General features: G+C 44.8%; 2 protein-coding genes across 2 annotated transcripts; both read left to right on the forward strand.

Moving 5' to 3' along the window:
* The first annotated feature begins 1 nt into the window (after nucleotide 1).
* Nucleotides 2-1,270, forward strand: LOC8024124 (pre-miRNA 5'-monophosphate methyltransferase). Its single transcript, XM_002404391.5, has 2 exons — nucleotides 2-282; nucleotides 576-1,270. Exons 1-2 carry the CDS (start codon nucleotides 52-54, stop codon nucleotides 1,110-1,112), a joined length of 768 nt encoding a protein of 255 aa, XP_002404435.4. The 5' UTR covers nucleotides 2-51; the 3' UTR covers nucleotides 1,113-1,270.
* Nucleotides 1,271-2,340: 1,070 nt separating this feature from the next.
* LOC8024125 (UPF0047 protein YjbQ) lies at nucleotides 2,341-11,761 on the forward strand. The gene is made up of 7 exons (XM_002404392.5): nucleotides 2,341-2,545; nucleotides 3,658-3,692; nucleotides 5,110-5,129; nucleotides 6,105-6,144; nucleotides 6,913-6,954; nucleotides 10,381-10,498; nucleotides 11,128-11,761. Exons 1-7 carry the CDS (start codon nucleotides 2,356-2,358, stop codon nucleotides 11,172-11,174), a joined length of 492 nt encoding a protein of 163 aa, XP_002404436.1. The 5' UTR covers nucleotides 2,341-2,355; the 3' UTR covers nucleotides 11,175-11,761.
* The last annotated feature ends 1,091 nt before the right edge of the window (nucleotides 11,762-12,852 follow it).

Genomic DNA, 12,852 nt, shown 5'->3' on the forward strand with positions numbered 1-12,852 from the left:
ACAAAGTACGGAAAGTAATTTCTCATTCCATCTTCTATTACAAACTTGTTTATGTATTTCTCACCACTGTTCTTCTCATGTCCCCAATCCCATGCATGTCCCTCTGCCATGTGTTCGCTTCGGAACAACGCAGGTGCCGCGAAATTTGGTAATTTCAGAAATTACTATCAATTTAACAAACCAGAAGCGCGACTCGAAAGGCTCCCCAATGATTTGTCATCCTTCTGTATGCTGAACGAACAGCGCCAAATTGTGGCACTGGATATCGGATGCAACAGCGGTGTACGTATGGAAGTTTTTTTTTTTTACCCTTTTTACGATGTTCGTGTGTGCTTATTTCACTATTTTTCTTAAATATTTTATGAACGCTGAAGAGCCAATACCAACGTCATCTCAAGACCTGTAATCTGTTTATAATAATATAAAGATTTAGAATCGGAGAGCTCGTTAATTTTATTTTATACTTTTGTTAACTGCTCCGTTGGTTTTAAGTTCCGTGTTAAAGTCTTTCACTGTCATCTTACGCCCTGGACGTAACATTCCTGGTGTTCTCTCACTTCCTCTTTTTTTTCCAGGCCCTCACGACACAGCTATACAGAATGCTGACAGCATCGGGCTCTGGTTACGTTAAAGTGCTTGCCATCGACATTGACGAATCGCTCATACAGTGTGCAGAGAAGAGCAACCCTTTCCCCGACTCCATTGAATACATGTGCTTGGACATAATGGCCGACACCAGTGGGCAAGCCATCGCAGACTATTTGGATCGTTACAGTCACAAGACCTTTGACATCACATTTTGTTTTTCGGTAACAATGTGGATCCATCTGAACCATGGTGATGAGGGCTTAAAGAGCTTCTTGGTGTCTGTCTGTGCAAACACAAGGTACCTTTTGCTGGAGGCACAGCTCTGGAAGTGCTACAGAAGTGCCTCTCGTCGAATGAGAAGGGCTAGTTGCGATGAGTTTCAGCATCTGGACACACTGAGAATGAATATCAATGTGGAGGAGAACATCCACAGCTTTTTGCTAGGCAGGTGTTGTATGGAGCTTGTGCAGTGTTTTGGGCAGACACAGTGGGACAGGAAAGTGACTCTTTATAGGAAGCTATGATTCAGGTAACATTTTGTCATAGAGTGGTACTATGTACATATTTGCTAAAGCGACATTTGGTGGTGAAGATTGATGGTTTTGTCTGTCACCGCCACGCTCCACATCTTCGATATTAAATTATAATAAAATATAATAAAATATCCATGTAGTGCCAGAAATTGTGTTGTAGTTGCTTTCGATGTGGTTCGGGTTTGGGTTTTATGAAACAGTCTCATTAATTTATGATTGTATGCAATTAAATGTGAAAGTGCAAGCGAGCTGAACAATAAAGGAAATAATCCCTGAAGAAGGGGAACAAGAGGAAAAAACACAATTCTTTAAACACAGCTAGGTGGCTGGTGCACGACCGAAAAATTTTTCCTGGTTCAGGTATCAAACCTGGGACCTGTTCATTTCCAGTGGAGCAATCTACCAACAAAGCTAACCAGGGGTTAGACTTCGGCAGAGCAAACGGGTTCGTCATAGTCCAGCTTGCTTGCACCTTTGCAGTTAATTGCGTTATAATCATAACCTTAAAATGCAAGCCTTTCACCCGCGTTGGTGTTAGACTGGTGGCAGCTGATAAAACCTGTTTGCTCTACTGACGTCTAAGCCCTGGTTCGCCAACTGGTTGGTAGAGCGCTCCACTGGAAAAAATGGAGAGCTCCCGGGTTCGATACCCGGACCAGGCAGATTTTTTCGGTCGCGCACCAGTCACCTAGCTGTGTTTGAACATTTGTGTGTGTCCCTTGTCCCTCTTGTTCCCCTTCTCCAGGGATTATTTTCGTCATCCGGTCTCAGGGCGCCGCCATCTACCTCAGTGGGGTGCGCTCTCGGGAGCGGCCTGGAGCGGCCATAATCCGATTACGACGCCTTAGCAAGGCTTCGTAATCGGATTATGACTGGTCCAAGCGCACCCCAGACAGGCAAGATGGCAGCGCCCTGAAGCCGGACTTGCAAACGTGTATAACACGGACAAGAAGGAGGAACACACAGGACGAGGCCCTGTGTGTTCCTCCTTCTTGTCCGTGTGGTATTCGCGCTGTTTTTCAAAATGAATTCATACCAACTCGCCCAACTTTCCATTCTAGTAATCAATTTACTCGTGCTATTTCGCTGGATCTCTGAAAGAATTGGCAGTGCTACATTCAGTAGGTAGCGTCTAGGTGGCGTAAGCTACCGCCTGAGGCTCAGCCGGTTTGGGGTTCATCCATCCACGTCGCTTAAATGAGGAGAAAGAAACACCACGCCTACATCTATTCGCATGGCCATCCCATCTGATCCCGAAGTGATGGCGACGGCCAGTGGCAGTGGAATAAGGCACGGGTCTTCGTGGGTCCAAAGGAAAATCAATCTGAGGCCGCAACACAGGGGTGGCCACCTAATAACGGACGAGGTTGTGAAACAAGTGCCGGAAATTTCCCAGTTTGCCGTCGGGCTCTTCCACATACAAAGTAAGCTCGGTCGTGCGTTCGCCAACTCAACTTCCGTGACTTCTCCATCGTTTCGCTTCTTAGCACCGCTTGCGAGGTGGAAAAAACAAAAGACTCGATTTTAGTTATATATTAGGTTATAATTTCTCGTACATAACGCTTCGGCGCGGTGTGAAAAATCGCACGCTATTAACCTTTTTTGTTTTGTCTGTGTGTGCGGTAGGGAGGTCCGCTAACCTCCAACGCTCGTCCTTGAAACGCACTTTCTTTTTTTTTCTTTCCAATGCGCGAGTTTATCTGAGATCACGCGTAACATTTTCCTCCCACTGAATCAGTCCTGTTGAGCCATTTCGAGTGAAGTAAAGTTTGTTAAGCGAGCGGAAGTCGGTACTATATTGAACGCAGAGCTCACGTGCTGCATTAAACTAGCTATGGGATTTCCCCGCTCGCGAAATTTTACTGTCGTTTTCCGCACACGTCTTGCAACATAAATGTAAACAAAACAAAAAATATATATATAAGGAATATTACGTGAGTGACGTGACTTACAACATACGACGTCGCTTTGCGTGTTTGTTTGTTATTATTTGTTGGCTTTGAATGAAATCTTGGTAAGGGGCGATTTTTCTTCTTTTTTTTTCCCCCATTCAGCGCGTTTTGAGCTTTAAACTGCATATTGGTCCTGTGACTACAACTCTAAACAAATAGGACTGCAATCGTAAATTATGCCCTCTACAATGTCTCCTTGAATTACATTGCATTATGACAGTGTATGTGAATCAAGATAAATTTTGTTTGATCTGTGGCTGTCTGCATTAGACGCGGAATAGGTAAGATCTTTACAGTTCACATCCACATACAGATAACATTTCAGTAATGGGAGAAGCAAAAGTCACAAAATCCACGTCAATGACATCTGTTGTCAAGAATATTCACTGTCACTTCTGCTCTTTATAATATATAGGAATCGAAAAAGGTTACAACAACGTGAATTTGCTTATGTGTTGGCTAAAAGGCTTTTGAAGATATTCGTAGCTGTGTTACCTTTTGTGCAAGGGCAGTGCCATTTGCTTCATTGAACAGGATATGTTGGAGGCAAAGTGCACAACTCTGTTTTTGTCATTTCATTTCAGTTATGCACACATCTGCAAGTTTGGCTCTAAATGAGGTGAGATTAGTGCCTTAACTCCTGTCAAACTAGGGGAAGTGTGGTAGTTCGTTTTGGGCATGGGAGCACACCGGAGCTGCACTCTTACTCAAAGAGGTTTCGTTCCACACTTTCTACTGAAAGGATAGTTCAAGCAGTCTGATCTGCACGGTGGCACAACTGTTGTCTCGAGATGAAGGCCTTTGTCGCAATGACGGATGTGATCAGCTTCAGCTGTGCGGTGGTGAGGTGCCAGTGCTGAACGTCGTTTATTTGATTAACTCCTTGTCACGTTGCTGCAGATGCAGGCACTAGCATGCATGCAATGAAAATCAGTTCTCTGTTTGTGTAGTTGTGGCTTGAGGATACCAAAACGTGACACCACCAATGTTTCACATCTTGGGAGTATTGTGCAGTGTTGTGAAAAGCTTTAGCAAGTGCTTTCCATGAACAGACACACTTGCCGCGTGTCTTTGATAGTGCTGCATAGACTTTAAGGGATAAAACATAACATTCAGCATGTGCTTGAAATTCTTTCTTTTGGAGTTTTACATTTTGTAAATTTTGGGGGATACAAACCAGGACTTGTTTCTCTATCTGAACATGGCAAAATATTGGGCTTTTCCAATGCCAATACAGGGTTCTGCTTCAAGCAGGCTGTCTTGACTGTTTTAAAAATGTCAGCTCAATATCGCTATATTAATCATACATCCAATAGAAATGGCAGTTGAAAGACCACCACTTAATTTTTGTGAAGATTTAAAGTGTAACATGATTAATTGAAAACACACTTGGGAACAACTATTAAGTAAAATCAGGTTTGAAAAAAAAAAAAACAACAAAAAAACATGTATTAGGTAGTTATTGTTAGCTGAAATAATGCTAGGTTTACAAACAAAAATGAGATGATTATGCTATTAGATGCAAAGGTGCAAGCGAGCTGGACGAAAATGTCGAAAATAATCACTGGAGAAAGGGAACAAGGGGTACTGAGGACAAACACAGCTAGGGAGCTGGAGTGCGACCAAAAAAATCGAACTGGTCCTGGTATTGAACCAGGGACCTCTCCATTTCCAGTGGAGCGCTCTACTAACTGAAGTAACCATGAGTTAGACGTCAGTAGAGGAAATGGGTTTTATCAGCTGCCACCAGTCTAATACCAACAAGGGTGAACGCCTGCATTTTTAGGATTATGATGATTATGCAATTTAATGCAAAGGTGCAAGCGAGCGGGACAAGAATAACGGAAATAATCCCTGGAGAAGGGGAACAAAGGACAAACACAAATCTCTGAACACAGCTACGTAACTGGAGAACGATCGAAAAAGATTTGTATTTGTCCTTTGTCCCCCTTCTCCGGAGAATATTTTCGTCAAAATTTAGACAAATTGTTTTTTTGCGTAACATTTATTTCTTCTTTTTCTTTTTTTCCTTCTAGAATTGGGACCCTGATGTTAGGTAAGACTTTCTTGCAGACTAATATCCTTTGAAAATCTGTTCTTATTCAACTGCTTGTGAAGGAACGGTCTTCATAGTTGAACTGGTATGGTGCTGAACAAGCAGGGTTCACCATTTTCTGATTTTACTCTTGAATTAAAGCTCTTCAGAGCTTTAATTCATCGCGTACCAAATTTCAAGTTTTTATGGATGGCTAAGGGTCATTGACCCCTGGCAGAAAACCTGGCAACAGTGCGTCTCTGCATGGTAACCATGGTAACACCGAAGCGTTTAGCAGCTGCGTGCCATGGTGAAGGAAAGCGAGTCGCAACCTCGCTGTGCACCAATTGAGCTTTAGCCGCTTCATCTGTTGTTTTAAGGACAGTTTATGCACTCTATAGTAGTCTCCGTGAAGATGCCAACGCACTACTGTGTAGTATGTATAATATACATATAGAACTGTCCGCTGCTGCGGTTGTTTCACGTTTTTGAAACGGGTCCATTGAATAAGTAGAACATTCACCAAATTGAATGAAACAGAATTTTCATGTACATCACAATAACAGCTGAGCATTGCACAATATTGGTGATTCTGTCTGAAATAAATGCATGTAGTTTAATTAAATGGCCTTACCTGTTCTGAGATGGATGTGCTGATTAAAGTTTAGGTACTCGGCAATGCGGAGGGTACCTTTTCCATTAGCCACCCTACCTTGCATGCGGTAAAACGTATGGGCAATAAAGGCTGGGACGATTGTAGAGGTATATGTTCAAAGCACCTTAGTGAAACATACTCCTAGGCTTAACCACCAGGGAGCTAAGCAAAAGTGGGGATGAGAAGGACAAGGCACTCTTTTTTAGCTTAAATGTGAGATAGAGTGCCGATATCTTTTGACATACTTCACTTGATTTTGGTTACTGAAGGCAGACTTGGCATGCTTGATGTGCGAGTCCATTCTGGTAGTTTTACTTAAATGGTCTCTCTTCTCACTACAGGGACGATGTGGAGAATTTTATGAACAAGCTAGTACCAGAGGTGAGCCCTTAAAGGAGTCATGAAACGCTTTTCCAACTTTTTCCTGTTTAGCTTTCCTCCTCAACTCACACTAAATCGCGCATTCTACCAAACAGTTCAAGAAGACGAAAAGAGGGGAGTCCTCTCTTGCTCGGAGTCTCGTCTGTGTACCTGGACCCAGCCACCCTTCTACTAGAAGATTAGCCCGTCGCTCAAAATTCAGACAAAAGTTGCTTCCCCACCCCGTTCACCCCGAAGCTGACAGTGCTGTGGAAGCTACATGCTCATTGGGCCAGCCACACTTATGCCACGTGATCACGCTCTCTTGCGCATGCAAGAGAGCGTGATCCGCAGCCCCCACGCATAAAGAATGAGGTCAGGTGATGAAAGGGAGGTGGCTGATTGGTCCGGCAAGCACGTAGGTTCCACCACAATGTCAGCTTGGGGGTGAAGGGATAAAGTGAGGTTTGGTGTTGTGCGACGTTCGTTTGGGCCCGGTGACGCGCTGGGGGGTCCGCGGATGTACCACAGTGAAAAGGCAGAGAGCTTAGGAAGGGAAGGAGGTACAAAATAGTGCGTTGTTTACAAATTTTCGTACCGAAAGTCAGGCTTTTGACTTCCTACCTTTTTTCTTTTGGCCCACTAAACGACGTGCTATTAGTAAAATCTCAATATAAATTGATTTATTCCAGCCCAAAATCCATTTCATGCGCCCTTTAAAGTCAGCCTTGCATGAACTGTATATATTTCCATGTCTCCCAAGTGTCTGCAACTCTGGTTTCTTTTCAGAACCTTCCCTACCAACATTCCTGTGAGGGCCCAGACGACATGGTGAGTTTCATCTCAACTCTGACAAATCAACCTGTTGACCGTTGGCCCTTGTAGGCAACTCCTTTAATTTTCTGAAGAACGAAGCAGCTCCGCTTTAAGCATTGAGTACATATGGACCGTAATTACAGTGATACCTACACAAAAGAAATGGAATTGCTGCCTCTTGTCCTAGGCAGCTTCTTGAAACATTACAAAGCATTGTGTTGACATTTCTTTTCTGTGTATGGGGTGTCAGCAAGCCCGAACATATTAGAAGCCCCTAAAAAAAATTTAACCTCGGAAGGATGACAGGATATGCCATTGCAACATGGTGTAATACGCCAAAACAACGGGGACAAAAAACGAAGGGAGAACTAGATAGGACGCGGCGTAACTTTCAACTGAATTGTTTATTTGGATGACAGAATTTAAAAAAATTATAAAATATAAAAGCAGGCCCACTTGGCAGAACACCAAAGATATGGTCTAAAAACACCCCCCCCCTCAAATGCCAGCATCATTGGTTCATCAAATAGTAGAATTCTTTATCAGTCAATGACAAAGGTGACACCTGTGTCATGGGCCATTACAAAACAAAAACGGCAAGAGAAATTCCCGAAGCCTTCCTGATTAGGTCCCACCACTACAATACTTGTACAAGCGCTCCTTCTTTGTCATTGACTGATAAAGAATTCTACTATTTGATGAACCAATGACGCTGGCATTTGAGGGGGGTGTGTTTTTAGACCATATCTTTGGTGTTCTGCCAAGTGTGTTTGCGTTTTATATTTTATAATTTTTTTAAATTCTGTCATCCAAATAAACAATTCAGGTGAAAGTTAGGTCGCGTCCCGTCTAGTTCTCCCTTCGTTTTTTGTCCCTGTTGTTTTGGCGTATTACACCATGATGCAAAACCAACTAGCCCAACTAGCCATCCTTAGCCATTGCAACCTTTGAGATAGCTGGCGTGAGGCTGTCTGTAACTTGACTGTGGTGATTATTGTCCAGTTATATAGTATTAAATTGAAGCATCTGAGGAATTACCTGCAAGGTATTTGTGCTTGGGGCCCTTCAAAGTTGCTTCAGGCATGCTGGAAAAATCGGCGGAGGGTAATGGCAACGAGAAACCAGCGAGAACATTGACAGAGAACACGGACATCGGAGATCATATTTTGACGCCCCGTCTCTTGTTTTAGTTGTGATTTTATGCTTTCCCACTGCATCGCTGGTTGTCTGTGCTCGCCACTGCAACACGCCCTTCTATGAGAAGGTTTGACGCTTGATGTTTATTTTTCTCAGTTTATGTTTCAGGCTCTGAACAGCGTGCACCATTAGTGCGGCATGTCACCATTAAAAACAGAATGTCAAAATTGACTCAGGTGTTCTCTTTTAGGAAAAGGGCAACCCCCGACGTCTAGAAACGTTAGATGCCTTTGCTTGTAGAACTCTGGTCCGACGGATGGCCCCTTCACATTTTGCCTGTGAGAGGGCGCTTGCTCTGCGTTAGAAGATACTATCGTCATCATGCACTAGCCTCCCTTCTGCTTTTGACAATGCAAAAGTGCTTGTGAAATATTTTGGATTGTTGTTTGTAATAATGTAATTAAAGCATACTTTTTTTTCTTCATTAATAACACATTTTCGCTGCACATCTGTTGGTGTTGAATAGCGTTCTAGAGTACTTGCCTGCTTTCACGACGAAGACCGTACCCCTAGGAACAACTACTAGCAGGCGAAAACATACTACTGTGCCGGCAGTGCCACTGCTGCAAAAATTCATACGCAACTTCCAACGCCTTTTATTGTACGACAGCTATGGGACATTCCACAACTGACTGCTGTATCTGTATTCGCTGCAAAATTGTTCCACCGAGAGTAATTTTTAGCTAACTCGCATGCCTCAACCATGCGACTTATCTGTACGCGAAATTGAGCTTTTGTGCCTGTTCGCGTTTCAAGAAACGGCTCCAGTTGTGTGCTCGGTCAAGAACACAGGCTGCAGGAAAATTACGAAAATTAAGCAAGCGCTTCTTGAGCCAAGGAGCATGTCAACTCGCTGGCGCTTCATTAAGCAGCCGATACTCGTATTTCAATTTAGGTTTTAGTAGCAATCGAGAAGTCATTTTGATGAATATGCGGATTATGTATTATATTACCTACTATGGTCCCACTAAAGCGATATTAGTATATTCTTCGGGGTGAAATATGAACTTAGTTGACTAACTATTAGGTGAACTGCTGAATAAAAGTATATTTGACAGACAGAGAGATACCACTTAAACTTAGCCAAATGGTTCTAGCCGGTAGAACGGAGACGAATGCAGACAAACTGAGGAGAGTCTTCATCGGAGATTCACTCAGACCTCTCTGCATTGAACTTGACTTCGAATCCTGAACGGATAAAATGAGTATTTTTTTGTGGCCGGTCAACCTGAGCAATGTAGACGTATATTGCTGCTGGCTTCGACAGGGGCTACAATATAAATATTGGAGGCGCGATAGATCCTAATGACGTGACAGTTTCTAACTTTGCGAGACATGTCCCCCACCATTTGAAAGCAGATAATTTCCCTCATTAATCATATGCAGCGAGCAGGTTTTCTGAATCAAGTAATTGCGAAATTAGCCCAACTCCTTCAATGTGGTCTTTTTCGGCGAAAAGCCGCCAAGATGAATAGCCAACGCACCGGCAGGCGTTAGTGGCTCAAATTAACTTGAAGCTAATCGAGCACAACCAAACTCAAGGAAGGCAGCTATCGAACCTTCCCATTCACTTGACTGCAACATTGGTGTTCCCTCCAGTGAAATACTTCGTCTGTCGACCTCAGTCCACTGTTCTACACTCTTATAAAGAAACCACTTATCAGTTACCAAGCAGTCGTCACTTTGAATGTGATTAGAGACAGACGAGAAATCAAAACGTTTTTCCGTGATTCCTCCTTATCCAAAAAATTGAAAGCACGCGACCGTGTGTTGTGGAGTAAACGGGCTTTTAAACACGTGATGCAAAGAAATAATCTACTTAGGCTTCACCACACTAATGAACGCTCAGGCAAACTTAAGAAATTTTCGGACCTTCGTCAAATTACATTGCTCGCCCCCGTGCCGACAGCAGGTGTCCGCGAAAGCCACCAGAGACGCGGCGGGGCGCGGAGCGACCTGGACCGACTGGTTCCCGGTTTTCCCGCTTGGCGGCGTCCATTTTGCTGGAGTCGCGAATAACCACTGGCAGATTAAGAACCTCAGGACGTAGCTTACCTTGTTCATGCTTGTTGCTTCGTCTTTGGGCGTTCTAATCAGCTAACGCAGCCATCCCCTTTGCCACGGGGCGATAACGGGACGCTTGGAACTCGCCACACCCTGCCCCTTTTCCTGCTAGTGACTGTAGTAACACTGGCCCGTGGCACGAGCGTGCCGTTGATTGACGTTGTTGCACGTTTCCCCCAGCCTGCACATATCAAGGCGATCCTGTTTGGATCCAGCCTGTCCATCCCCATCACGGATGGGAAGCTCAACCTGGGTACCTGGCAAGGCATCTGGCTCTGCGAGCACAGAAACAGGGCAGGTACGTCCTCACACAAGCGATCAAGCCGGCGCTCCTCTTAGAAAGACACCAACGAGGCATTTTATCTTGCTCAGGTATTGACCGAAACACGACCTGTCTGGGATCAACAACCAAAAAAAAGAAACATGTTTTGCAAACCAAATTTGTTTTGTTGGTCACGCTTTTCCATTTGGGCTTTCTGGTTTTGGTTTGACTTTGTATGTTTTCCTCGGCAGATAAGCAGCTTTGGAGCAAAATTATTTTTTAAATGGCGTCTTAAAACAGCGTGTAATCAATGCCTTTTGCAAAAAAAAAAAAAAAAAAAAAGAAGTTTACAGTATTGTTTTGGGATGTCAGTGGTTATGTAACCAGGATGCCTAGCGCGGTTTATTCAACAACTTTGCAATGCGTCTGACTTGGGTACCACAAACACACACATAATAGCTGCAAGATTCGAGTTTAGCACGCTTGCAATTGGTGTAAAATGCTAATTTGGCACACATGCAACTGGTAGAAGATGCCAGTTTAATACACACATATGATCGGCGCAAGATGTTGGTTTAGCAGTGCCCTTGGCTCTTTTAATTCGGGGTGGTTGGAAAGGACATCGTTGGAACAAACACTCTATCGTCGTCTTCTTGCTCTCGCAGGCTCAAGAAAAGTGGTGGTGACAATCAATGGCTCTCTCAAAGATTGAAAAGAGAGAGCCCGAGGATGAGCGCTGTGTTTCTCTTCCGAGCATCCGACAGGCAAGAGAACGACTTTGCGGATGTGTTTTCACAAAGAGACCTTCTCACAGCTGTGCTGCCCCAAGTTCCCTGCCAGTGCAGCGACGCAAGCGACCACTGCCATTCCAAACGACGGCGGCTGCGGCTACGGGATGGCCGGACGACCTTCCGGTCGGGGCTGCTCTCACATGCACAGACGAAGGCTCGGAAAGCCACTTTCCTCCTCTCCCCCTCCCTACCTCTCGCGTTGGAAGGCCTCGGTACCGAGAACTAGGGCCATTGTTATGGGGGCTGTCGATTCGGAGCAAACTACCGCATCGGTATTTCTTCGTTGTCTCTGCCCTACTCGTGCGGTTCTTTTCTCATCTTTCTTATCTTCATTCATTTCCGCCTTTCTCAAACGCATTGTTGCGCATTGTTGGGAGTCTGGGCCGGTGCAGAAATGTGTCATTGGCACTTCCCAGCCGACTCGAAATAGTTTTTAGCTTCTGATACTGCCGAGCAGCCAGTGTTGCTTTTGCAGAGTGGTCTATTAAATTTGGCTTCACGTTTTGTTTTTCTCGTTCCAAAGGCCTATGCCTCAGCCGTCTCTTTTCCGCATCCTAGTCAGCCCCGCAGAGCTCAAGTCAAGACGTTATTAACTTGTACATATTTGGAAATGGGGCTGGGACGGGGAGGGGGGGATGTGTTCGCTTACTGGTTGTTTGAAAACTTGGGCGGGTAGCGTGATGCAGCCGGCTGGGGCGGATGGTGGCGAGACGACTTGTGTACTCTGTTGCAGGGTTCAGAAGAGGACAGGTTTCTCCCACAAAGCCCTCCACTCTTTCCACTTTAGTGCAACAAATGCCAAGGAGGAGGAAACCGCCAACCGTGATGAGCAGCGAGCTTTGTGGGAAGGGCTTGTCCTCTTCTTAACTTGCAACGGACCACAGTGCCGTAGCACTCGGTGGTTGTGCAAGCGCTTTTCAGTCGGGGGATTGCCCCAGAGTTGTGCACCTCGCCAGTGAAGTTCCATCCACGGAATGTGCTGGCTTTGCAGGAGTCGGTGGGGAGGAAGGGTTCCCTCTACACAGTCTGTTGTGCCGAACATGCTGGCCCATGCCAAAGAAGTGTTGGCTTTTCCGGCTGTGGTTCTTTCCAAGATCCTGCCAATTCTTTTGTACCTTGCTTGAAAAAAAAGTGCTTTTAGGAGTTAGTTACCTGCACTCATAGTCTCGGGGATTGGGTGGGAACGTGGCAGATCTTTCCACGGAGGGGGAGGCCCTGTAACATATGGTGCACTATTTTTCCCGACCCTTCCGGGCAGATTGGAGGCAACTTTTTCCTTTTGTACCTATAACTTGTTCTTTCCAGTTTATTCGAGTGCCGGTTCTAGCATTTGTGCATAGTGTACAAACGTCTTTGGGGGGCGGGCACTGTTCATACTTTAAAGCGAGTGCTGGCCAGGATAACTGTTGTGCAACACGAGAATGTAAGCAAACCCATCTGCTATTGTTTGTAGCGATCTAGGAACCTAGCTACACTCATAGGTATGAAGACTCGGCTTTGCCGACTGTCTTATTTCTGACGTAAGGTCGAATATAAACTGAAAACCTCTAGCACTACCGACATTTCCTTGTTTTCTCTATCTCTGCCCAAGATACATCT

The sequence above is a fragment of the Ixodes scapularis genome, unplaced genomic scaffold (genome assembly GCF_016920785.2).
Source record: "Ixodes scapularis isolate PalLabHiFi unplaced genomic scaffold, ASM1692078v2 PGA_scaffold5__190_contigs__length_132052651, whole genome shotgun sequence".
In the NCBI taxonomy this organism is placed as follows: Eukaryota; Metazoa; Arthropoda; class Arachnida; order Ixodida; family Ixodidae; genus Ixodes; species Ixodes scapularis.

Excerpts from the sequence above, each read along its gene's own strand:
- LOC8024124 (XM_002404391.5), top strand. The coding sequence starts at position 52 with ATGTATTTCTCACCACTGTTCTTCTCATGTCCCCAATCCCATGCATGT. Across the intron at positions 283-575 it reads ATATCGGATGCAACAGCGGT|GCCCTCACGACACAGCTATA; the intron begins GTACGTATGGAA and ends TTTTTTTTCCAG.
- LOC8024125 (XM_002404392.5), top strand. The coding sequence starts at position 2,356 with ATGGCCATCCCATCTGATCCCGAAGTGATGGCGACGGCCAGTGGCAGT. Across the intron at positions 2,546-3,657 it reads CGGGCTCTTCCACATACAAA|TTATGCACACATCTGCAAGT; the intron begins GTAAGCTCGGTC and ends ATTTCATTTCAG. Across the intron at positions 5,130-6,104 it reads AATTGGGACCCTGATGTTAG|GGACGATGTGGAGAATTTTA; the intron begins GTAAGACTTTCT and ends TTCTCACTACAG.